The 26,076-nt window shown below is 45.8% G+C and overlaps 2 protein-coding genes across 16 annotated transcripts in view; both read right to left on the bottom strand.

Moving 5' to 3' along the window:
* Window positions 1–4,678, bottom strand: part of IPO9 (importin 9) — a 47,972-nt gene extending 43,294 nt beyond the window's left edge. The window contains exon 1 of one of the 5 annotated variants that reach the window (XR_010151249.1): window positions 4,341–4,633. Coding sequence is in view for 1 of the 5 variants with exons in the window: in XM_514097.8 (XP_514097.2) it covers window positions 4,341–4,503 (163 nt within the window). In the remaining 4 variants the exon portion in view is untranslated. Of the gene's footprint in view, window positions 1–4,340 lie in introns of all 5 variants that reach the window. The other 4 variants (XM_514097.8, XM_063793844.1, XM_063793847.1 and 1 more) reach the window with 4 other exon arrangements.
* Window positions 4,679–6,747: 2,069 nt separating this feature from the next.
* NAV1 (neuron navigator 1) overlaps window positions 6,748–26,076 on the bottom strand; it is a 305,087-nt gene continuing 285,758 nt past the window's right edge. For 6 of the 11 annotated variants that reach the window (XM_063793802.1, XM_054657494.2, XM_054657484.2 and 3 more), the window contains 13 exons: window positions 25,561–25,757; window positions 25,100–25,292; window positions 24,839–25,007; window positions 24,449–24,546; window positions 24,173–24,268; window positions 23,605–23,764; window positions 22,952–23,187; window positions 21,956–22,110; window positions 21,739–21,810; window positions 21,057–21,253; window positions 20,460–20,578; window positions 16,426–16,623; window positions 10,371–13,880 (listed from right to left, as the gene is read on the bottom strand). In XM_063793802.1, the coding sequence (XP_063649872.1) occupies window positions 13,785–13,880; window positions 16,426–16,623; window positions 20,460–20,578; window positions 21,057–21,253; window positions 21,739–21,810; window positions 21,956–22,110; window positions 22,952–23,187; window positions 23,605–23,764; window positions 24,173–24,268; window positions 24,449–24,546; window positions 24,839–25,007; window positions 25,100–25,292; window positions 25,561–25,757 (1,986 nt within the window). In that variant the 3' untranslated portion in view covers window positions 10,371–13,784. Of the gene's footprint in view, window positions 13,881–16,425; window positions 16,624–20,459; window positions 20,579–21,056; window positions 21,254–21,738; window positions 21,811–21,955; window positions 22,111–22,951; window positions 23,188–23,604; window positions 23,765–24,172; window positions 24,269–24,448; window positions 24,547–24,838; window positions 25,008–25,099; window positions 25,293–25,560; window positions 25,758–26,076 lie in introns of all 11 variants that reach the window. The other 5 variants (XM_054657486.2, XM_054657526.2, XM_054657515.2 and 2 more) reach the window with 2 other exon arrangements.

Here is a 26,076-nt window from a genome sequence, read left to right on the forward strand (position 1 = left end):
TTCAAGCAATGTTCTTCTCAATTCAGGATGGGAGTGCTATCTGATGAAGGTGGTTACTGGCATCATCCTTATCTAATTAGCCCTGTTAAATAGACTTTAAATATTCAGAGAGGTTTGCTGGGTTTCTTCCAGATTCCAAGTGACTGGCGAAAATAGCAAGCACAGGGGCTCAAGAAAATCATTCCAGCCAGGCGCAGTGGCTCACGCCTGTAATCCTAGCACTTTGGGAGGGCAAGGTGGGTGGATCACCTGAGGTCAGGAGTTTGAGACCAGCCTGGCTAACATGGTGAAACTCCATCTCTACTAAAAATACAAAAATTAGCCTGGCGTGTTGGTACGCGCCTGTAATCCCAGCTACTTGGGAGGCTTAGGCATGAGAATCACTTGAATCTAGGAGGCGGATGTTGCAGTGAGCCGAGATCATGCCAATGCACTCCAGCCTGGGTGACAGAGCGAGACTCCGTCTCAAAAAAAAAAAAAATAATAATAATAAATCATTCCAGGACACCAGGCTGATGAAGTAACCTATCTTATCCTTTTCAGATTGACACGCTACATGAATCAAATGGATCTCTCACATACACACACTTCCTTGGCTTAAGAGAACAGGTGCCCATTCTGGAAAATGTGATAATTAATTATAGGCAATTTATTTATTTATCAGAAAATATCAGCTGGTACACTAAATGATCAGGACTACTCTAGGCTCCAGCAATCTTTATTTTCTAAGATAACTGCTTCTTAAAATCTCATCTATAGTACAATTTGGTCACAGCATGTCAACTTCTCTTGCCTGTCCTTTTAACAGGGAGTTGACAATTGACCTGTGTCCTTTCCCCATAAATTAGATATTCTTCCATTTAATCTTCAAGACTAGGGATCATCACCTGGTAGCCAAGGAAGGTAACAAATGTTTTTGGCAAAGGGAACGGACCAGTTAATCTTAAAGACCATGTGGGATCAGTCTCCTATGTGATGGACTAATAAACAGCTCACAAAGACAGTGTGGTTATTTGAGAGGACAGAGGGAGGACTAGATCTGGTTGTCACCTGATCCTGGGCCCCATGGAACCAAAAAATGGTCAAAAGATTACCAGAACACAAATAATAATAGACACCAAATCCCAGATTTCTCATTAACTTCAAGTTTTAAGAGTGTTTCCGGCCTGGCCGGTTGGCTCATGCCTGTAATCTCAGCATTTTGGGAGGCTGAGGTGGGCAGACTGCTTGAGCTCAGGAGTTCAAGATCAGCCTGGGCAACATGGCTAAACTCCGCCTCTGCTAAAAATACAAAAATTAGCCAGGCATGGTGGTGCATGCCTGTAATCCCAGCTACTTGGGAGGCTGAGGCACGAGAATTGCTTGAACCTGGGAGGTGGAGGTTGCAGTGAGCCGAGATCATGCCACCGCACTCCAGCCTGGGCCCTGGACCACAGAGTGAGACTCGGTCTCAAAAAAAAAAAAAAAGTGTTTCCTAGAACCAGAAAACAAGGTTCCTTCTACCAGGATAAAACTAAAATGTGGGCTGGGTGCAGTGGCTCACGGCTGTAATCCCAGCACTTTGGGAGGCTGAGGCGGGTGGATCACCTGAGGTCAGGAGTTCGAGACAACCTGGCCAACATGGTGAAACCTCGTCTCTACTAAAAATACAAAAATTAGCCAGGCATGGTAGCAGGTGCCTGTAATCCCAGCTACTCGAGAGGCTGAGGCAGGAGAATTGCTTGAACCCAGGAGGCGGAGGTTGCAGTGAGCCGAGATCGCACCACTGCACTCCAGCCTGGGCGACAGACTGAGACTGTCTCAAAACAACAACAACAACAACAACAAAACCAAAAAACACTAAAATGTGAAGCAACACCAAAGAAGTGGAAAGTAGTTTGCAAGAATGGCTCATCTTGCTCTGTAGGGCATTCTAATAGGAGGAACCATGTCCTGCCAGTTTCATCAGGCCAGATAGTTGGCTAAATCCCGGCTGGAAAGCTGGGTGCTATGTTTTCATGTAAAGAAGGGTTGAGACTGGTAAAGAAGCAGCTACTATATTGCACCATGTTCAGAAAACATCTGAGAGATTCAGACAGAGTTTAAGGTGGGAGGTACTCTGAACCCAATGTCAAAGATAACTTGTTAAAGGCCACAAGAGCAAGAAAGCAGACCGCATCTGAGGGAATGGACCGCCATTCTCCACCTTAAAACAGGTACAGAAGGGGGTAAATCTCTATAGTTTTTTTGATAAACATTAAGGAGCCAGACTACTTAAAAGACACAAGCAGCCTCCAAAGGGTCCGAAGCATTGCACTAAACTCCAGAGACTGATCCAACCCTCTAACCACATCCAAAACCTGAGTCATATGCTCTATTACTAGATCACCAATATCAGGTCACTGCATCAATGCCTTTCCATACTTTTCATTCTCATAGTCTGCCCAACAGCACATTACCAGTAAGTTATGGGGGTCGGGGGGCAGTCGATCTATTTCTCATCAGTGACTTAGATCAAAATTCTGTACTTCTGAAATTTAATTTTTCACTTAAAGGCTCAAAAAGATGCCAGGTGTGGTGGCTGAGGCCTGTAATCCCAGCACTTTGGGAGGCCTAGGTGGGAGGATCGCTTGAGTCCAAAAGTTTGAGGCTGCAGTGAGCCATGATGGCATCACTGCTCCAAAGTCTACACGATAGAGCGAGACCCAGTCTCAAGAAAAAAAAAGATGAATAAAGTGAGGAATCAGAGTTTCAAAAAAGACCTCGAGAACTTTATAATTGACTTTGCCCAGATGAGACCATGGCATTTGGCTAAAGTTGAAAAGATCAGAGCAAAAGTGGAGTTGCTGTAAGACAGTTTAAATACAAGTCAAGGTCCACCTTTCATACAAAGGTGCCAGACATGCATTTGGAGCACCAGGAGCACTGGGTACCACTCAGGGAAGGTTTAGTTAAGATGAATTTGCACCAGACTCTCAAGTTTTATTCAGGTGGCAACTTGAATGTGATGAGGTTCCTTTGCTTTGTCACTCTTCCTTCCTCATACTCAAGGGGGACAGACATTAATGTGCATAAACGAATTTTATTTAGAAGCCGCTAAAAATTCCTTTAGATTAGTTTATACATGGTTCTCAAACAGCTTTCTCCTAACCAGTGGTTTCTCCTGTATAGATCTGATATTTTATAAAACAATGACAATTACAAGTGGGCCTTCAAAATGGTCCTTAGCCTGTTAGATCCCAAATCTCAACATATTTCCAACAGAAGAAAATTTGTTTTCAACAGCTCTTTCATACTGTGAGAGAATGTAAACTAAATTTAAGAGAGATTTGTTCTAAATTCTTTTCAATAAAAATACGTCCAGTAGGAGAGCTAACTGAAGGTTTTGAATATGATGGGTGTGTGATGGGACAATTTCCCGTATCTCTGATGAAGTATTTAAGTGGTGGTGGAAATATTCCTGAGTTGGGAGATTCTGAGGATTTGGAGTTCCAGTGAAGCTCTGACCAGATATATTTCTTACACAAAGACCAAGAAGATTTCTCCTCCTGTTTCTGGATTAAATTGTTCTTTGTGGTAGCTACACTGGACCCGGTGAAAGGCTCACGCGGCAGGAAATTGATAGAAAATCTCGAACCAATAGTTTATTTTCTTCTCCATCACTTTAAAGCACACAATAGAGGACGGAGACAAAGAATCAAAAACAAAGGATGATCAGTTCCTCCAAATAGAAATGCACAAAGGTACTTAATAAGGGCAAATTGTTTTTAAAATAAACGTAAGTATGGTCAGGACAGTGAAGCAATCGCATATGCATTTAATTTCTGGGAAAACACGAAGAGTACAAACAACTAGCTAGGTTTATAACTCAGAGGCAGAAACTTGTTTGATGACATCTATTAAGCTTTGATAGCCGCCTTTTCGAGGCCCTACCCTTCACCACTCCTACTAATAGCTCCCCCTACTCTTATCCCAGTACAATCGAGCTGGTGAAGAGAACAGCGAAAGACCTTGGTCCTGGACTCAAAAAATATTTCCCCGACCGCGCTACTTCCTCCAACAGCACCAAGTCTAGCTCCATCTCCGTCCCCTGCAGACTCTAGGCTCCATCTATCTTTTCAAGTCTCCACCCTCCCTCCCCCACTCCCAGGCTCCACCTCCCCCGACCCTATCCTTCAGGCGCGCCTCTCCTCTCTCGGACTTTCACAACCACCAGCGACATCAATCTCTCGCTTCCTGCTCCACTTCTCGGCGCCCAGATCTCCAACTGGCTCAGGCTCCCCATGTCCCCAGCCGGTACGGAGCTGCGGTCAGCGGATTGTGCAGCTGAGCCATCCTCGTGACGGTCCCGCCTCACTCACCCTCCGTCACCTCCAGCACCTTAATCTGTTCTTCAGCAGCCGCCCGCACCTCCTGTACTGGGGATAGGATCCCGGTGAGCGTATCCACTAACGCTTCCTTCAATCCTTGTGCCACTGGACCCGGCAGCCCGGAGGCCGCACCAGCTGCCGCCGCCGCCGCCATCTTTTCTCCCCTCAGCCCGCCAGCCCCGCGGCCGGGACCCGCCACCGAATGACGGCCCCCGCGCGCGGCCAATCCGCGAAGCCGCGCCTGCGCACCAGAGGCGGGCGGGAGCGGGCGGAGGGCGGGGAATGAATCTAAGCCTCCAGAGACAGCGCCTCCTGCTGCCTGAACGAGAACTGCACCTTTCTCTGCTAGGATCACTGGATTTACGTGAAAACTGAGCCCCAGACAGGTTAAGGGGCTTTCCTAAAGTTGCACAGTAAGTTAGCAATCTCATTTGGAATAAAGTTCATGATACATGACTTTATATTCATGCATCTTTCAGGTGTTAGGAGAGAGGAGGCGGGATGGGAATGGATGTAGAGGGCTTTAGGGAGAGAGGTCTGGGTCACAAATAGCTCCGATTTTAAACCACACTCTTTTCCCCCCAAACACTGAAAAAAAGTTGGCTCAAGTGACTCTCTTCATCTTAGCCTCAGGAATCCAAAGAGGGGGGAAAATAAACTAAAGCAAACTGGGAAGTGGAAGTGGGAAAACCACGGCCCAGTCCCTTGGTTTTCCAGCCTAGATGAGCCCAACCTCAAAGCTGGGAAGTGGGTGGGCAGGGGAGACACCGGCATGTGAAAGGGAGTTTCCTCCAGATTGAGTGCTGTATGTGACTATTTGAGAATGAATCCTATTTGTTGAAAATGTATAAATTTTTTTCCCTGAGAAATTATGGCTGGACATTTAAGGGGTGCGAGAACAAGAGCAGTTTGATGATATGGTTGTCAGCGGCTGGTCGTGGGAAATGGCCCACGGTGCAGAGCCGCTCCTGAATAGTGGAGCAGGTGGAGAGGATGAGCGCTCCAGTGAGGCGTTAAAAATGCAGGGTGTGGCGAGGCGCAGTGGCTCACGCCTCTAATCCTAGCACTTTGGGAGGCCGAGGCAGGAGTATCGCTTGAGCCCAGGAGTTCGAGAACAGCCTGGGCAACATAGCGAGACTTCGTCTCTACAAAAAAATACAAAAATTGCCCAGGCGTGGTGGCGTGCGCCCTGTAGTCCCGGCTGTTCGGGAGGTGGAGGTGGGAAGATCACTTGAGCCCAGGAGGAGGAGGCTGCAGTGAGCAGTGATTGCGCCATTGCACTCCAGCCTGGGCGACAGAGTGACATCTTGTCTCAAAAAAAAAAAGAAAAAGCAAGATGTAAGCCAAGGCAGGAGGATCACTTGAGCCCAGGAGTTCCAGGCTGTAGTGTGCTGTCATCACACCTATGAATAGCTACTGCATTCCAGTCTGGGCAAGATATACAGACTCTGTCTATAAAAAAAATAAAAATAAAAAAAAATGCAGGGCAGAGTGGCAAGCATGTAGTGGCAGAAAGGATAGAATGTTGTTGGAATGGGAGGTTCTAGAGCAAACAGAAACAGGTATTTTTTAGTGAGCTGTTCAGGTTATGTGCCTTCAAAATGGTTCCCAGGAACCCTTATCAAGTGAGTTCATTCTCACATGGCAAAGGAAACGAGTTACCAAATCCTAGGTCACTTCCAAGACTGTGGATGCTGGACTGGTAACAATCAGGGATTAAGTCATCTCATCAGAAGATTACTTCAAAAGAAAGCTTTCTCAATTATTTATTTATTTTTGAGTTGAGGGGGTCTTGCTATGTTGCCCAGGCTGGACAGGTGATCCTCCCACCTCAGCATCCAGAGTAGCTAGAACTACAGGTACACCCACTGCAACTGGCTTGAAGAGAGTTCTCAACACACTTGTCACCTCCCATGTTAAGAGGGCAGAGATGAGTTATGTTACTACAATTTCATAGGGAAAAGATTGCTTCTTGGACCCTTCAATTTTGCAATGGGGAATAGTAAGCCTATTTACTTTCTTGAAGTGGCCAAAAGAAGTTGAACTTGATTACAACAGCTTCTAATAGGTCAGTTCACTTTTACCCCAAGAAGAAAATTCAGCAAAGTCAAGAGGGTGGTATGTTTTCAAACACTGCAGCAACCCAGATGGAGGACTCCAGAGCCTTGATGTTTGGGCTGGATGTTTTGAGATCCGGTGAAGGATTCTATGTCCATAATGTGCGAGCAGGGGTTCCTCCCACCCCCAACCATGGGAGTCAGGAGACTCTAGCTTAGGGTTTCGGGTTACTTCTGGGTTAGGCAAATGACCACAAGCAGTCTGGCCTTGCCAATCAAGGAATGGGCCACAAGATAAATGGAGACAGAAACCAGGCAGAGAGGGAGCTAGAGAACCAGTGGACAGTACAGGAGATAACTTTATTGAAACGCAAATGGCATTGAACAGATGAATCTTGCTGTGAGGAGACATGCCAGATGGACAGAGGGACCAGATTGGGGGTGGCCTCAGTGGTGATGAAGGGAGGCCTCTTCAGCTGGCTCTGGCATGAATTTTATTTTTAAATAATTTGTTATTTAAAATGAATTACTGAGGGGACAGCCCAGCTCTCTCTTCATGATTGTTACCGCAACTATATACAACAGTTTGCTTTCCAGATTCAATTTCGCTTTTTCTACATTAGATATGGTTGAAAGAGGGGAGGGTCAAATAAAAAACATAAACACACAGACATACACATATCCTGGTTTGGGATTTTGCACCCAATAACTTAAAAAAAAGTGTTGCAAAAACTTCTGTCCACTCTCCACCTGAGGAACACCATGCATTTGAGAAACACGGACTCTGTCACATAAACGGTGCTGCCTAAAACAGTATGGAGGCGGGGAAGGAAGCTAGCAGGGGTTGGAATTCATTTTGAAAAAAGATTGTTTTGTTAGAAAAAGCAAAAACAATAAAGCATTAGAAAGTGGGAGCCACTGCACAGCAGTAGCCTAGAGACTGGCTGCGATATGGTAGCTCTGCCTTGATATCATCTTCGTGTCTTCAGGCATAGAGAAATGGCAGAGGAGCAGTAAGACCCCACAGGAGATGGCCAGAGGATCCACCATCAGCCTTCTGGGGACTGAGGTGATCTTAGTGGAATTATTTTATACTCACCTCCCCCGGGCTTTAGTCCTTCCTCCAAACACTTAGTTCCAGAGCGCAGGAGACCTATTACTAGCACTGTATGTTTCTTTGTGCTTTACCCAAGTTCTCATACAGGGAAAATTGACAAACTTGAAATAAAACCAGTTCTAAACAGCCTCATCTCCTCCATGGCCCAATCAGCTATTTTATGAGTTTGTAAAGATATGAAGCTTTTTTCAGATTTTTTTTAAAAAGGATCTTATTTGGCAGGGTGCTGTGGCTCACGCCTGTAATCCCAGCACTTTGGGAGGCTGTGGCAGGTGAATCACCTGAGGTCAGGAGCTCCAGCACAGCCTGGCCAACAAGGCAAAACTCCGTATCTACTAAAAATACAAAAATTAGCTGGGCGTGATGGCGCACGTCTGTAATCCCAGCTACTCAGGAGGCTGAGACAGAAGAATCGCTTGAACCTGGGAGGTGGAGGTTGCAGTGAGCCGAGATCGTGCCACTGCACTCCAGCCTGGGTGACAAAGCGAGACTCCTTCTCCAAAACAAACAAACAAACAAAAAACAACAAAAAAAAGGATTTTATTCTGTCACCTTGGCTGAGTACTTCTGTATCCAGGTCCTGCTGTGGGGAAAAGAGAGGAGGAGCACAAGGACTGAAGTGCCCAGGTCTGTGTCTTCATTATGCAAGACTCTCCTATGAGCTGAGTGGAGTGTGGATAAGGGGCCTTCCTGGGATACTGGAGCCCTACACTGTTAGCTGCCATACAGAAGGAGGTTCTGGCCTGGTTCTCAGGCCCAGCAGTGCCCTTTATAACTCAAATAAAGGAGAGGGATGTTGCTGGGAGAACACGTTGTCATGGAAATACAAATTAGATTTTTTTTTTTTTTACTTTTTCCATCCTATTACATAATCAGCTCGGAATAGATACAAATAATTCGGCAGAAGAGCAATCTGGAAGAGACCTCCAACTGCTTTTCCTTGTTGAAGCCCCTTTGTGTGCCAGGTAGTAATTTCCAAGGCATAAGGTTTTTCTCTGAAGGTTGTATTCAACTAGGAAAGACACAAACATTCTCCTAACTTCCACCCAAAGGCACACATACCTTTCTTTGTTAAAATCATAAATGGAAAAACAGAAACACAAGGAAGCATGAGAAAGGTGACTTTGAAATTAATGTTAAAGTCTGAATTACAACCTAGAACCTTCTTATTTTGGGCCCCAAAGCCTCTCAGTGTGGGAACTCCAATACTATAAAGGGCTTTCCCTTTAAAACAGTTGAATTTAGTGTGCATCAGAATCACCAGGAGGGCTTATTAAAACGTGGATTGCTGGGTCGTCTCATTAGAGTTTCTGATTCAGCAGATCTGGGATGGGATTGAGAATTTCGTTTCTAACAAGTTCCCAAATGCTGCTGATGCTGCTGGTCTTGTGCCATACTTTGAGAACCACTGCTTTAAGGAATGAGAAACCAGGGGATCACTCACTTACTTCCATGACCACCCTTGTCACAGAAAATTCTCCATGGTATAATCATGAAGAAGAATGACCAAACCATCAAACTGGAAGGATCTAGTATACATAGGTTGAATTTTCAACTGTCTTCGTGTCCCTGCAGCTTTGGCATTTTGATAGGTATCCTCCCTTCAAGGCTACATCTTCTGGGTTACTACCACCTTTCCCAGGATCTGTGGCCGGCAGTGCTCACCTCCAGGGCTAGGCTGAGCAGACATGCACCCATGCACCCTGGCAAGTTGGTGGCCCCATATATCTGTAGTCAGGTTGATTCAGGACTTATTAAAATATAAGGCTGATTGGATTATAAGGGGCAATATCTTCAGGCTTTGGCGTTTGGGGAACAGTGTTCATAAGATCATTTTATTACTATGGCCTTCTCAGTGGAGCCATGAGCCAGAACTTGTGAGTAGTATATCCATCTCTATTAATAAACCCTCTGCAAAAGCCCATTTTTCCATCCCACCACAGGGGTTGGCTTATGAAGTCGGCTTCTTAACTTTAGCTTAGTCAGTGCCAAGGAATAAGGAAAGCAAAAATAAAGTATGATGAGGAACTGCGCTTGGTGATCTGGGTCACTTCAGCACTTATTCCCTGTGTTAAATGTGTGATTAGGACAATTCCCCCGCCCTCTCCAAATAATGGCAATAAAGAGTTCTTAAGGTCTCATGCAGATATCTTCTTGATCTTGATTTGGAGGCCTGAGTCCCCTGCAGTCAGGCAAATTTTACCTAAATGCAGGGTTTCTATGTGGATGCCATCCCAAGTGAGGATGTGAGGTGTCTGTGAGAAGCAGCAGGCTACCATTTCTCTCTTCCTACTCTTTTAGAATACTTTAGGAAATAGTTACTCCTCAGACCACTGTAAGGGGTTATCCCTCTGAGTAGTGTGACCCTTGCTTTAGAGAGCTAGAAGTGAAGAGATGGTGAGATTAGGTACACTTAGTCTTGCAAACCAGGAAAACCAGAAGGCAAGACATTAAGAGAGAAAAAGAAGCCCTCTATTTTGTCTTTAGTACTTAAGGAATATGGATAGATCAGTTGGAAAGTTGGCAGTTCAAGACTAAAACAGTATACCAACCAATGGGGATTTCATTGTAGGGTCTTCCCATGGACTTGTAGCAGATTTGACTTCCCTGCCAGCCTCTACCTTCCCAATGGTTATACATGAAAAAGACATGGGTACTTAAGGATTGACACAAAGACAGAGATAAGCACCGTAGAGCTGCCACAAAGCATAGATTTTAAAAAATACTTTGAAGCCTCAGAAGGTAGGAAACAGCAACAGCAAACTGCTCTTGTGTGTGTGAGAGAGGGAGACACACACACACACACACACACACACACACACACACACACAGACATCAGGTCCCACATTAGCCTCCAATGACCTAGTATTTTATTTTTAGTGCCTAGGCAAGGTCTGAGAAACAAATACATTGGACAAAACTTGTTGGTCTTCTTCATCCAGAAATTAAGGGACTCAGCTCAGGAACCTCTCCTGGAGTTGTGGCTCTCCCCATTGGTTGACATTAGATATTGAATTCATGTCATTTCCTAGACAACTGTGGTGAGGGATGGAGTTGGGGGGCTGGAGAGGAAGATAATAGCACAAATTCCAGTATTAGGCTGGATTCTTCTGAAGGTGCCTGGCGGTTGAGAATTTAGCTATGGGACCCAGTGTTTCTTTTCTGAAGGATCCCAGTAGTCTCAACCAAGAAGCAGGACGTAGGTGGGAGAGAATGCTGTAGATTTGCTCCTTGCCATAAATTCTAGGGCAGTGAGTGGGGAGCTCAGGTTTTCTGCTTCAGAGAAGTCTGGATGAGTGTCCCAAGGGGTTATAGCACCATGAGGAGGCTCAGCCTTCTGCAGTTGCCATATAACTGTGATTCCTTCATGAGAATGATCAATCCCCACAGTGAGGGGCCCAGATGTGCAACTGTAAACAGGGTCCCAGGCTCCAGAGGGAAAGCCGAGGCTTCAATACTACCTCACTAGACGGGAACACACTTTCTGGAGGAAAGCAACTGGAGACCTGGGCTAAATGCAGCAGTCAGCTGAGAGTAGAGGGTGGTGGATCCCAGGAAGAGAAATAAAAAGTCATAGCATGAGGCCTCCAGAATCAACCTGCTGAGGATCCAAATAAAATTCATGGTGGTATCCATGGTTACCAGAGAGCCAAGAATCCCTTTGGGGTCGGAGGCAGTTAGAACGAAAGAAGGGGTTCTCCCCTCTCCTTTTTCTCAAGTAGCCAGTAACATCCATGGCAGAAGGCACTGGCTGGGCAGCACCAGAAAATAGAGTGAAGCGCTCAACCATCAGATTAAGATGGCATTAAAAGTCTGAGCCTTGCCATGGAACTGGAGCTTAGGATAGGGTTTAGAAGAGGCCTAGATCCCAAGCAGGCCCATCCAGTCTTCTCTTCCTTCTAAGTTAGAACAGCCAGCTCGGGGGCCTCCTCATTCTGCACAGCAGAGACCTTAAGGCAGTGATTTCAGCACCATCCTTGGACACACAGCCTCTTCCCACCACAGAATTGCATATGTTACAGCTGAGTTGGTTAGGGATCTTCACAGCTCATGGAATTAGCAGCAATAGCAATAATAGTCTCCATCATACAGAACCCTGTCATCCATGGGAGCTTACCACGTGGATGCAGAAGCTTTTGTGAGGGGCAGCCCGGACCATCTTTTGGACTTAAATGAAAATATACCGATATGAAGATTCAGATGCATCTACTCCTCGGTTGGGTGGAACAGAGTGATCCAGGTTGGTATGCCTATAGATTCTGATAAAGTCTTGTGCTACTTAGGAATCTGAAGAGCAAACACTTAGGCCGGTGCTCATCACATATCCTTGACCTGCAGAGTCCTGAAGCTTCAGCCTACTAGGCAGCTCAGCCTAGAAGCTGGTCCCGCGGGGCTTTCAGAAATGGCAGGAAGTAGACTTGCCCATTCCTGACAAGCAAGATTCCATAGTCCTTCGGGCTCCATCTTAATTGATCCCAGATCTTCTGCCCCCAATGTATTGTACATCTAATCAAAAGCTTCTTTCTAGCTGGCTCCTTGGGTTTCAGCTACATTTCTTAGATGATCCCGAAGGTCTAGATAACAAGGGGGCGTAGCTTAATGGAGGTTAACATTTCCTGCTGGACTGTAAACTTAAGGGCCCAGGTCTTGTGTGTGTGTGTGTGTGTGTGTGTGTGTGTGTGTGTCTGTTTTAACCTAATGATTTGTACATAGTGAGTACTCAGTAAGTACTTGTCAAATGAAAGAACAGGGATTGCCAGACCTTCAAGGCAATGGGAAAGGAGCAAATCTGCAAAGGTAGGATCTCTTTGGAAGGCAGGTATTGGCCACCAAGTCAAACTCCTTGAGTCTTATATTCTGATTGGGATGATCTCACATGGATGTTCAGTCTCTTATATGTGAATACTCATTTGTGAAAAATAGTAAGAGCCAGCTAGGATATTTGGATTCAGTCAGGCACCATCAGAATAGTGCAGTGAAAGGCCAAACTGGCCACAAGACAGAGGAATGTTTTCAATTTTCTGGTTTTCCTCTGGTCCATGATAAAGCTCGGAGTAACTCTTCTATCAAGATGGGGCTATACCTTCTCATGACAGAGGCTGGCAATTGAGCTACCCAGCAGAACGTGTGCTCTCAAAAGGGAAGTCAAGGGAACTGGGTTCCTCTTCTCCCTCTACTTCTGAGCCAATGCTTCATGTCTCATATAAGCCCCATGGATGCCAAAGATAGTGGCATGGCAGGTGTCATGCCAATTGCATGGCATCAGATTCTCCAAAGAAAACCCACTTGGAAAAGCCAAACTAGCCCCTGGAAGAGCAACCCAAGCATCTCGTGGACATGTGAGGAAATGGAAAAACGGAAAAAGAAAAAAAAAAAAGGGAAACAAAAAAATAAATAGGCAAATGGGAGAAAAAAATGAAAACAAAATAAAAACCAAAAATAAAAAAGTAGGGTTTATTGACTCTCATGCATTGTTAAATTAGAGGGTAGAAAGACAGAGCTGGTAGTCTTTCCCTGAAGGCTGTAAGGTTATTTTTGTGGTTTGGTGACTTCTCAGGTTGGCAGCCGTCTTGTTGATGTCCCCTATGTCATCCAGAGGGCAGGAGCGGGCAGCTCTCTACCTTGGCAACTGGTTCCTCTCTCTCCAGCTTCATCTTTTCCATTGTTTTTTGTTTGTTTGCTTGTTTTTGTTTTTCATTTTTACCTTTTACAGATTGATTTAAACATTTTTTAAACCACATGCTTCTTTTTCTGGGCTCCAGCCAGATCTCTGGGGGAGGAGTTGTTGGCAGTGGTGATGGAATTGGGAAGGGTCTGTGAGAAAATCTGAGGAGCTTCCTGCCTCCCCCAGATCTCCCTCACAAGACTGTCTCTCTCAGGGTTGCTTGTGAGAATCATTTAGGAACTGCTGCAGTGTTTTGATGTTTTCTGAACCCCTCCCCAGAAAGCCCAGGAGTTTGTAATTGAAACAAGAAGTCAAGGGAAAGACCCAGAATCATCTTTTCCCCAAAGTCATTAGAGGAGGCCAGTAAATGTGTTTAGGGGGCACAAGTTCCCAAACGCCACCCCACCATTCCTTCCTAGGAAGTTCTCAAAGGTACAGCACCAAGAACCTGTCCCTCCTCTTTCATCTCCTCCTCCCTCCTGTTCTCCTCCTGGGGCTGGAGAGCCAGTGCTCTGAAAGAGGAGAGGGGAGAGGAGGAGCTAAGATAGCTGATGCCAGCGTTCTGCTGTCCGGGGGTGACAGTGATTGCCGAACCCTTAAAGTGTTGCCTGAAGGTTGGGGTCCAGGATGGTTTCTCGATCTGGAGACTCAATGTAGTTGGCAGCTTCTTGAAGTTTCAGCAGCATGGCCATCTAAAGGGGGGGAAAAGATGGATTTATGAGAGTTGGGACTCTGGGTCCTGCCCACAGAAGGGAAACAACAACAACAAAACCCAACACTTTGGGAGGCCAAGGTGGAAGGATAGCTTGAAGCCAGGAGTTTGCGATCAGCTTTGAAAACAAAGAGAGACCCTGACTCTACCAAAAAATAAAAATAAAAAAATAAAAAACTGGCCAGGCGTGGTGGCACACAACTACAGTCCCAGCTACTCAGGATGCCAAAGCCCAAGTGGGAGGATGACTCGAGCCTATGAGCCTAGGAGTTTGAGGCAGCAGTGAGCTTTGATATCATCACTGCATTCCAGCCTGGATGAAAGAGCAAGACTCTGTCTCCAAAAAAAAAAAAAAAATCTAGATCATGGGTCTGATCCTTGGTTTCTCAGTGATGAAGAGCTCAGAGTTTAGAGTGGTTTGTGAAAAGGCAATGAGGATTTCTTCAATGATAACTGTGACACACGTGTATGTATAACAATTACTTGGGAGTATGCCTGCTATACAAGGGACAAGGTACCATTTATGGAGGAATACCAAAAAAGAATGAGACCACTTCTGCCTGCAGGGTGCTTGCACTCCAGGAGAGGAGGGAAGGCCTGAACATACCAACGAATACTGGGAGGAATGTGAGAAATGCTATAAAATAACAATTTCCCCTTCCAATAGAGTATAAACCAGCAGCTAGACACTGTATTATTATGAATCTATTTCTCTCCAGCTTACCAACCGTGTTGCTTCATGTCAAGTCTAAATACCTCTATGTACTCACTTCCTTCTCTTTACTTACTTTTTTCTCTGGACACGTCAAGATTGGTACTTCCATTTCAGCTAAGTAAGCCTGGTGCATTTTCTGTTGAATCTGCTCTCCACAATTCTCTTCTGTCTACATGATTATTAATAAGCTTCCAATTTAAAAGCATTTTTATACAGATAGCATCTGTTTTTAACAAAGTCAAAATTTTAATAAAAATGTATTATGATTATTGGAAGAATTTCCTATGGGAAGGATAGAATTGTAAGGTCACAGGATTTGCGCATGTTAAGTTTTAATATAATCTGCCAAATTATCTTCCAAAATAGTTTTATCAACAACCACTCCCACCAGCGGAGTATAAAAGTCTATGCTTCCATACATACTACTTTTGCCAATGTGAAGTGGTATCTCTTGTTTTAATTTGCATTTCCTCAATTATTGGAGAGGCAGAGGATCCTTTTATGTTTTTATTGGCCATTTGCATTTGCTCTAGCCAAATGTCTACTCATATCTTTTTTTTTTTTTTTGAGAGGGAGTCTCGCTCTGTCGCCAGGCTGGAGTGTGCAGTGGCGTGATCTCGGCTCACTGCAAGCTCCACCTCCCGGGTTCAAGTGATTCTCCTTCCTCAGCCTCCCGAGTAGCTGGGACTACAGGTGCCTGCCACCACGCCTGGCTAATTTTTTGTATTTTTAGTAGAGACGGGGTTTCACCATGTTGGCCAGGATGGTCTCAATCTTTTGACCTCATGATCCGCCCGCCTTGGCCTCTCAAAGTGCTTGGATTACAGGTGTGAGCCACCACGCCTGGCCTTCATATCTTTCTCCTAAGAGATGGGGTCTTGCTTTGTCACCTGGGCTGGAGTGCGGTGGTGCAATCACGGCTCACTGTAGCCTCAACTTCCCAGGCTCAAGCAATCTCCCACCTCAGCCTCCTGAGTAGTTGTGACTGTAGGCATGTGCCATCACACCCAGCTAATTTTTTTGTTTTTCTAGAGATGGGGTCTCAGTATATTGCCCAGGTTGGTCTTGCACTCCTGGCCTCAAGCCATCCTCCTCCTGTCTCAGCCTCCCAAACTGCTGGAATTACAGGTGTGAGCCACTGTGCCCAGCTGTTTATATCTTTTATCCATTCTTCTGTTTGGAAATTTTAGATATTTTAGATACCAGTCTTTTTCTGGCTACAGGCATTGCAGATATTCCCCCAGTTTGTACTTGGCTTAGCCTGCTTTCTACAGGAGTTCCATGAACTCATTTAGCTGAAGTAGTCTTCAGGATAGCGTCAGAGAAGAAGCAGAAGTAGAGAGAGTGCTAGTGTGCCCTACTGCTCTACTTCTTTGGTTGATATTCCTACATCATGAGATCTACCTGAGACTTGGGTCTTTGCTAGAATACATCTTGCTGGGATGTACTATTATTTAGCTTAAGCCAGGTCTCAGGCATATGATCTTTATAACCCCAGATTCTGATATTTAGAGCTCCTCACTGGCCTCAGCCTGGTCCTGCCTTTGCTAGTCCTCACTCTTTACTCTCCAGGCCCCCATCAGTGTATGTATGAAAAGTGTGAAGAATTCAGGGTTTTTTTTTAACTTATTTTTTTCTTTTTTGAAATACAGACAGGGTCTCATTATGTTGCCCAGGCTGGTTTTGAACTCAAACAATCCTCCCACCTCAGCCTCTCAAAGTGCTGGGATTACAGGTGTGAGCCACCCTGCTGGTCAATAATTCAGTTCTATAATAGTCTTATTTTTACTCTAGAATGGCTTCTACTCACCAGAGGATCTGAGTCCAGAGAACTTGGGGTGCTGTCTTTGACTGTCCTATCCTCGGGAGGTGAGGCAATGCTGTGAGGGCCCACGGTGGGTGGGGGCAGGTGGTACAGCTTTGATTGGTCTTGTTGGGCTGATGGCCAGGGAAGTGTGTCCCGGACCCATTCCACTGGGTCCTCCCAAGCAGCTTTCTGTCCATGGACCTGGAAAGAAGGTGAAATATGATTACTGTGGGGAATTAACAGATTAGAGGCTTGTTCATGCAGTCTTTTGGTAGTTCCTACAAAAAATAGGCTCCTTAAAAATGTGCACTTCCTGGCCAGGCGCAGTGGCTCATGCCTGTAATCCCAGCATTTAGGGAGGCCAAGACGGGAAGATCACTTGAGGTCAGAAGTTCAAGACCAGCCTGGCCAACGTGGTGAAACCCTGTTTCTACTAAAAAGAAAAAAGAAAAAAAAAAAATTAGCCATGCATGGCGGTGCGTGCCTATATAATCCTACCTACTTGGGAGGCTGAGGCAGGAGAATCACTTGAACCTGCGGAGGTTGCAGTGAGCCACTGCACTCCAGCCTGGATGACAGAGCAAGACTCTGCCTCAAAAAAAAAAAAAACAAAAAAGTGCACTTCCTCAAATGTAAATCCTCGAGGCTCTGATTTCTGTGGAGTTTTCCTGAGTTTCCAAACAAGGAAATAAGTTGGTATAAATTGTAAAATAATTTTGGAGGATAATTTAGCAGATTGTATTAAAACTTTAAAAAATATTTAATTTTTATTTTTTCAATTTATTTTATTTATTCATTTTTTAATCAACAAAAATTATATGCATTTATGATGTATAACATGATGTTATGAAATATGTATTTGCCGTGGGATGGCTAAATCAAGCTAATTAACGTATGTATTACCTTACATATATATTTTTTCCCAGAGGGAGTTTCGCTCTTGTTGCCCAGGCTGGAGTGCAATGGTGCAATCTTGGCTCACTGCAATCTCTGCCTTCTGGGTTCAAGTTATTCTCCTGCTTCAGCCTCCCAACTAGCTGGGATTACAGGCATGTGCCACCACGCTCGGCTAATTTTTTGTATTTAGTAGAGATGGGGTTTCATCATGTTGGTCAGATTGGTCTTGAACTCCTGACCTCAGATGATCTACCTGCCTTGGCCTCCCAAAGTGCTGGGATTAACAGGTGTGAGCCACTGCACCTGACTTTACCTCACATATTTCTGTGTGTGTGGTGAGAACACTTAAAATCTATTCTCAGCTGCGTGTGATGGCTCACACCTATAATCCCAGCACTTTGGGAGGCCGAGGTGGGCAGATCACCTGAGGCTGGGAGTTCGAGAACAGCCTGACCAACAAGGAGAAACCCTGTCTCTAATAAAAATACAAAATTAGCCGGGCGTGGTGACACATGCCTGTAATCCCAGCTACTTGGGAGGCTGAGGCAGGAGAATCGCTTGAACCTGAGAGGTGGAGGTTGCAGTGAGCCAAGATCCCGCTATTGCACTCCAGCCTGGGCAACAAGAGTGAAACTCCGTCTCAAAAATACAAATAAATAAATAAAAACTATTCTCTTAGTGAGTTTCAAGTATATGATACATTGTTATTAACTATAGTCACCATATGGTACAATATATCTCTTGAACTTATTCCTCCTAACTGAAATTTTGTATCCTTTGACTAACATCTCCTCAACCACTCCTACTCACCTACCCCCTGCCCAGCCTCTGGTAACCACCATTCTACTTTCTGCTGCTCTGAGTTTGACTTCATTAGATTCTATGTATAAGTGAGATCGTGCAGTATTTGTCTTTCTGTGCCTGGCTTATTTCACTTAACATAATGTCCTCCAGGTTTATCCATGTTGTTGCAAATGACAGAATTTCTTCCCCATCCCCCAACCACCCCACCTTTTTTTAAGTGACAAGGTCTCGCTATGTTGCCTAGGCTAGACTTTAACTCCTGGTCTCAAGAGATCCTCTCGCCTCAGCTTCCAGAGTAGCTGCTGGGACTACAGGCATGCATCATCATGCCTGGCTTTGAATTTCCTCCTTTTTTACAACTGAATAATTTTCTATTGTGTGTATATATACCACATTTTCTTTATCCATTCATCTACTGATGGATGCCTAGGTTGCATTAAAACTTAACATGCACAAACCTCATGACCCTGCAATTTCATTTTTCAAGTAGGAAATGTTTCCACTTTAGTCATAATGCTTAATTTTTTTTTTTTAACTTTTTTTTTTTTTTTTTGAGACAGAGTCTCCCTCTGTCACCCAGGCTGGAGTGCAGTGGCGGTGATCTCGGCTCACTGCAAGCTCCACCTCCCAGGTTCACGCCATTCTTCTGCCTCAGCCTCCCGAGTAGCTGGGACTACAGGCGCCCACCACCACACCTAGCTAATTTTTTGTATTTTTAGTAGAGACGGGGTTTCACTGTGTTAGCCACGACGGTCTCGATCTCCTGACCTTGTGATCTGCCTGCCTTGGCCTCCCAAAGTGCTGGGATTACAGGCGTGAGCCACCGCACCTGGCTTTTTTTTTGTTTTTTACTTTCTTGAAAACAAATACTATCTGTGTGAAAATGCTTTTAAATTGAAAAGCTACTAATAATAATGCAACATTTCCTTAAAATAATATAATTTATAAATGAAATAATGATTTCTGGCATCAGTCTGACAGCACCTTTAGAAATTTACTATATCACCAGGAGATATCTATCTCAATAACAAGTTACTTTTACAGATAATATATGACCAATGGGTCTAGCCATTACATCACAGTTTATTAGTGCTGGAATGGACTTTAGTGATCATCATACCCTAATTTACAGGTAAGAAAACTGAGGTGGTTTTAAGAAAATGACATGTTCCTTTTGCACTAAGTTTTTATTCTAACTTTTAATTTTAATTGTTATTTTTTTTGAGACAGGGTCTCACCCTGTTGCCCAGGCTGGAGTGTAGTGGTGAGAACATGGCTCACTGTAGCCTGTATATCCTGGCCTCAAGTGATCTTCTGGCCTCACCCTCCAGAGTAGCTGGGACTACAGGTGTGCACCACCATGCCTGGCTAATTTTTTTTATTTTTTGTATAGACAGGGTCTCCCATGTTGCCCAAGCTCCTGGGCTCAAGTAGTCCTCTCGCCTCAGCCTTCTAAAATGCTGGGATTACAGGCGAGAGCTACCAGGCCCAGCCTTATTTTAAGTTTTTTTGTTTGTTTGTTTGTTTTTGTTTTTGTGACAGAGTCTCGCTCTGTTGCCCAGACTGGAGTACAGTGGCGTGATCTCAGCTCACTGCAAGCTCTTGCCTCCCGAGTTCACGCCATTCTCCTGCCTCAGCCTTCCAAGTAGCTGGGACTGCAGGCACCCACCACCACGTCTGGCTAATTTTTTGTATTTTTAGTAGAAAGGGGATTTCACCATGTTAGCCAGGATGGTCCTGATCTCCTGACCTGGTGATCTGCCCGCCTCGGCCTCCCACAGTGCTGGGATTACAGGCATGACCCACCACGCCCGGTCTCCTTATTCTAACTTTTAAAAATCTTTTCACATATTTCATTTTGTCTTCAAAAGACTCCAGTGATTTAGGTAGAGCAGAAGGTGATGTCTCCTTTTTTTTTACATATGAGGGTATTTAAAAAGGTCAAGTAACTTGGTTAATATAACATACTTATTAGTAGTTAGTAAGTAGCTAAGGTTTTGTTTGTTTGTTTGTTTGTTTTAATTAGGGTTTTACTTAATTCTTAGCTCAATTATTTTTCTGTTTGCTCTGACCCCTAGAGAGTGGTTTAAATTGGGCTTAGAGCCAGAAGGCCTAGGACTGGAGAGATGGCCCCAGAGGCAGTGGTCATTGTACTATTTGCTGAATGGCAGCTGGAGGCAGGAAAGCAGCTTAGTCTACCCAGTGCCTTGCTCCACCTGTTAGAAAGAGAACCTAACTAATCCTAGTAGTCCCATGCCTAACATTAAAGAAACATTCCTACTTTGTTAGGTAGGACAGCCTGATCTTAGGGTTTGAGTGAAGGGGGTAGGGCTCACCTTTATCCCATCCTTGGCTCCTTCCTGTAGATAGGGAATGATAGAGTTGTTCCACAGGTCAATGAACCAGGTCCGGAAGTCCTCAATGCCAATGGGACACGACAGAAAGAAGCAAGGGCCTAGGGAAGAGGATGGGGCCATGAAGATGGCTGGGAACCTAGATCTTCCCGGTTGGGTGCCTCTTTTACTCCTTAGTACCAGGCAGAGGGGTCTGACAGTCAAAGGATTAAAGGAAATTTAGAGTTGTCAAGACTAGTGGGTGCTGACTGCCTAGATGGCAATCTCATAAGTCCTGCTTCACAAGGTAGAAGTGAGATAAGGGAGTGAGGAAAGCTGTTTAATTCCTTCCTACATATGTGCCTCCTTTTTTCTGTTAATTGTGGGGAAAAAACAAGGAGAGGGGTTAGCTTTCTGGTGATTGAAGTGGTGCTAACTGTGTTGGGAAGGCTCGTTAAGTGGTTCTAAGTCTGAAGCCACAAGGCTTGCAGCTCCTTTACATGCCGAAGACTCCAGGAAGAAAAGGGAGCATCCCTCCAGGTGGTACAGTGGAAAAGGGAAGCCACCTCCTGACCCCCGGGGGAAGCTGGACCCCAGTACCGATGAGGAAGTCTGAGGTGCTGTGCTTCTCAAGGAAGGTGTGGAGATGATACCACAGCTTGGGTACCCAGTCGAGCACCCGAAGCAGCTCTTCCTTGTTGGCATTGATGTCGCTGTCTGACTCTACCAGCTTCCTCCTCAGGTAACGAACCAGGAAGCCATTGGCTGGCTCCACGTTGTTGGAGAAGGTCAACATCCTGCCACCAAGGATGGGGAAAGTGGGGTCAGAGTGGCAATGGGGACATTGTCAGGGTTCAGCCCCTGCCAGTCTGTCCCTCCTTCTGCCTGCTTCTCACTAATGCCTACTTGGTTTCAAGTAATAGTGGGGACATCGGAACTCAGAGCAGCAGCCCTGGGGTGGTAGAGCTGATTCTCAAATTGGTAGCCCTCTTCGGATAACCTTCTGACATCACTGACCCAGATCAGCGTGTGCGGGCAGAGAATCCTAATTCTGCTTAGAGCAACCTACCTGGCTCTCTCTTAGCTTAGCAGGCCTTTTCTCTCCTCAAGTGTCCTCCTCCACCTTGTAACTGACATGACAAATACATCTACTTTCTATTTCCAGCCCAAAAAGCTCTGGATACTTCTCTTTCCTTCTCCTGTCTACTGCCTCCTGGCCAGAGTCCAGGATTGAAGACTCTTGGGTAGGGTCAGAAGGTTCATCCAGAGCTAGAGGTCTTACCTGAAGCTCAAGTGCAAGCCATGGTTGGGTGTCATTTTTACAGGCTGATTGGTGGTACCTATAATATAGGGACTGTAGGGAGAAAGGGGAAAAAGATTCACTTAGACTTGCCTTCACACTTGCTTTCTGCCACATGCACACAACTCATAGGTTGTCCTGGACTGGGTTCTCCCTCCTCCCACTTCGATGAATTTTGTCTTGATCCCAGCTTACTTACCATTTATGATACTTGCAGGTGAGGGCCCCATTGACCAACTCACTGATGGAGCCTGCTTCACTCAGGTCATCCAATAGAATCACCAGGGGCACATCCCCAATTCCTGTTTCCCGGTCTATCTGGTTGGCTAGGTTGGAAAGATACAGTTGCAGATCCTGGAATAAAAGAAGGCTGTGGGTCAACACTTGGGAATAAGCAGCTGGATCGGCCTTGGAAATCAGGATTTTGAAGAAGTCTTACTAGATCTAGATTTCCCTGGGGCCTTTAGTTCCTTGCAAATTTGATTATAGCAGATTACCACAGAGTGATAAGCAGTGGTTGCAAAGGCTCTAAAGCAACCCTCTTAAGCAGCAGCCCCTAAATTCCCCAAAGGTGGGGAACATATGCTATTTCCTAGATGGATTTTCATTGGTACCATGGACTACTATTAATGGGCATGCCTCCCCGAGCTGGGAAGAGCAAAGATCTGAACCAACTCCATAGTATTAGGGTACTCAAGAGACATCAGGTTTTGGCAGGGGAGGGTGTAATATGTACCATTTAATTCTGAGTGCTTCTTCCCAGATAGCCCAAGGTCAGAGAGTAATACTGAAAAGAAAAGTAGAAGGAAGAGAACAAAAGAGAAGGGATGGGATTGACAGGGTTGGCAGAGAGTGGGGTAGAAATGAGGAGAATGCAGTTTCATCAATGACCAACTGAGGAGGAAGGTGCACAAAGCAAGGAAAAGTGTGGAGAGGAAAGCCTTTCTCCATAAAGGCAAGGGGAAGTGTGGAGAAACAAGTTAAAGGCAAGAGGCTGGAAAGAAATCGTGGGGAGGGAAAGGAGAAGACTGGAAAAGGGGATAGATAGAGAGGGAAGGAAATGAACACAGAAGAGAAGAAAGATGAAGGCAGAGGTGAGGAAAAGGGAACAATGAGGCAGGAAGGGGCCGAGGAAGGGTCTTAGGGAAGGCTGAGGCATGAACAAAGGCTAGCAGGGGTGTCGGGGGGCAGCCACCTTGCAAGACTGCTGGTGCATGTTGAAGGTGCTGACGATGCCCTCTGTGACCTCACGGCCAGAGCGCTCCACCAGGTACTCGGCCAAGCGATTGGTCAGGTAGGTCTTGCCCGTGCCGCTGGGGCCCGAGAGGACGAGGCGCCGGTGCTTCAGCAGGAGGCTTATGTAGTGCTGCATCATCGGCTTGGGGATCAGTGTCTCAAACACCAGGCTGTCGACGCATTTCTCCTTCAGACCTGAACCCCCACCCCAGAAAGCACGAGTATTGACCAGGGTCTTGAGGATAGCAAGGGATCCTAAAGGGCTTTTCTTTCTTTATCTAAGAGCCCCCTGAAGAAACTCAGAGCCACTTGCCCCATGGTTCCATAAGAGTCCCTTAACCCCTAGTTTTGAAAACTTAGATCTTCTTTTTAGGGACATGCTGTGAGCTGGGGGTGAGGAGTGAAGCAAGAAGCCAAGGCTTAGCAAAAGTGTCCCTGGGAGCCAAAGTTAGGACTGGGTCTTACTCATCTTTTTATATCTCACATTACTTAAGCATCTTCATATTATACCTTCTCAGTGAGTTCTTGGTGAATGAATGCATGATGGATTAGTTGATAATCCTGTCCCTGCCTTCATGCCACACCACCTCACCCCAAGAGACAAAGACTGACCTTTGAGGGAGACTGATATGTTATTGACACCTCGACGGCAAGGAGGCATCTCGGGGGGCTCTGCATCCAACACTCGTTTCACGTGGCTGATGCTGTAGCCATGGATGGACTCAGTGCTTAGTCCCAGGGTAGAGGCTGGGTCCATTTTAGAAATATAGTCCTGACAGAAAAGACAGGCAGAAGAAGAAGAAAATATACAAACACAGGTGTAAAAGCCACAATAAAGAATGTCTATCAGAGGAAACAGAAATAGATGGAGAAAGTGCAGAGCATATGCTTTTCCTAGGTAGCATTTCTCCATAAAGCCTCAAAGGTCCCCAGGATCCCAGTGCCTGGATGGTTTAATATCCCATGAGAAGCCATGCATGGTGGCACATGCTTGTAATCCCAGCTACTCAGGAGGCTGCGACAGGAGAATTACTTAAGCCCAAGAGTTCAAGGCTGCAGTGAGCTGTGATCACGCCACTGCCCTCCAGCCTGGGTGACAAGAGTGAGACCCCGTCTCTAAAAAAGTATATATATTCCACGAGAGGATGAACAACCTTTTTGAGTACAGGTATCCCTTTACCTTGAACACTTGGAAAACAGCTTCATCCAGCATCTTCCAGTCAACTTTTCCACTGACCTTGCTACAGCCCAGGAAGAATTCCTGCTGCTTCAAGTCCTGTAAGGCCAAGGAAGGAAAAGCTCTTGAGCTTCACTGCAGATGACTCCATGAACCAGGGTCCTAAAGGCCTTAGGAGTTGAGTTCTTTGGTTTTGGAGGTACCCAGGGTCCAGATTTTCTTGGATAAATGTAACAGTATTTGTTCATTCCCACTGTGGCTCTCCCTGAAGTTCCTTACCCCTTTGATGATGTGCTGTGGGGGCATCCTCACCACCACCCGGAGGGTCACTTCCTCCTTTGGACCACAAGTACTGATGCCATCCATGGGTGACAGGTCTGTGGGGATTGAAAAGAACCAACTGGTTTTAGGAGTACCCGCAGCCTTTCCTAAACTTTCCCATCATTATCCTTTCCAAAATAACTCTGTTTGCCACAGAGAAGGAATGGAGGTCCCAAACTCAAAAGTAGTTAAGGTTGAAGGACCATTACAACTCAGTGTCTTAGGACACTGGCATCTGCTTGGCTTCGGCATTGTTACCGCCCTGACCAAAGCAAGTGGAATGGTGTAACAGTGAAATAAGCCCTTTTCTTCCCTTCACCCTTATAGATTCTTCTCCCACACAGGTACCTGTGTCTGCAAGACTGGGGCCGAAGGAATGGGTGAGTGCCAGGCCTAGGGAGCGGCGCGGGGAAGATAATGCAGATGATCCAGGGACCTGCCCTGGAGTGGAGCCTGATGAGGGGCCTGGGGCTACCTTCAGTCGGTCATTCTCTGCTTTCAGCAGGTCCACCTCCAACTGTGGCAAGAACAGACAGGGTAGGGTGGCAGACTGGACAGACAGCAAGCCTTGGTCTTCCCTTTCCTGCAGCTGTCCGCCCAGACACTGACCTGCATGTTGTGCATGGTCTCCCGAAGCTGATCCAGTTGGTGGGCAGAGTTGAGGGCCTCCAAGCGGATGTCTGTAAGCTTCATTTCCTTCTCCCATAGCTCAGAGCGCAGCTCCGATACCTCCTTCTTCTCTGGCTCCTCCTCCTCATTTGCATGGAACAGCCTTGTGTGGGGGGCTGGGTGAGCAGGGCCCCTGTAAGATAGCAAGAGTCAAGCCAGGCTACATGAAGAAGCACTAGAGTTACTAGAGAATATCGAGAGGCATGGTTGGTGGTCTTGGCTCCTCCTGCCCATTGATATTCAATCAGCATGAGAAGAAAGGTCCATCTGTTGGTCTCATATGCCCAGGGAGAGGTCAGTAATAAGTACTGCTTGTCTAAGGTCTAATGGCCTCCTGTCAACTCTAGCCCGCAGCTTACACTGGTAACAGGCTGGGTGGCAGGGAGCCAAAGAGCACTTACTCGGTGACATCAGTGCCCACGGAGGACGAGGTGGAGGACTTGATGGAGGGTGAAGCAGTCTCTGTAGAACCATGCTGTAGTTTGGGGGATGAGGGGGCTGAAGAGTCGGGTGTAGCAATCTCCTCTATATCCGAGTATGAGGAAGCTGACTTGGGCCCCTTTTTTATACTGAACGCTTTGTTGAAGGAACTTCGAAGCTAGAAAAAAGCAGATCCAGGTAGAGGGACATTAGGACTCCACTACTGGGATGGGGGAGGACTGGATTGAGACTTCTGAGACAGAGAGAGCTGGAGGCGGGGGATTTACTTTAATTAAGCCACCCTCTATAACACTTCACTTGATTCATAGAATACAGACAGAAGAGTTGCCTAGAAATTAGGACCGTGGAGGCAGAGGTTGCAGTGAGCTGAGATCGAGCCACTGCACTCCAGCCTGGCAACAGAGTGAGACTCCATCTCGAAAGAAAGAAAGAAAGAAAGAAAAGAAAGAAAGAAAGAAAGAAAGAAAGAAAGAAAG

The sequence above is a fragment of the Pan troglodytes genome, chromosome 1, assembly GCF_028858775.2.
Source record: "Pan troglodytes isolate AG18354 chromosome 1, NHGRI_mPanTro3-v2.0_pri, whole genome shotgun sequence".
Lineage (NCBI taxonomy): Eukaryota > Metazoa > Chordata > Mammalia > Primates > Hominidae > Pan > Pan troglodytes.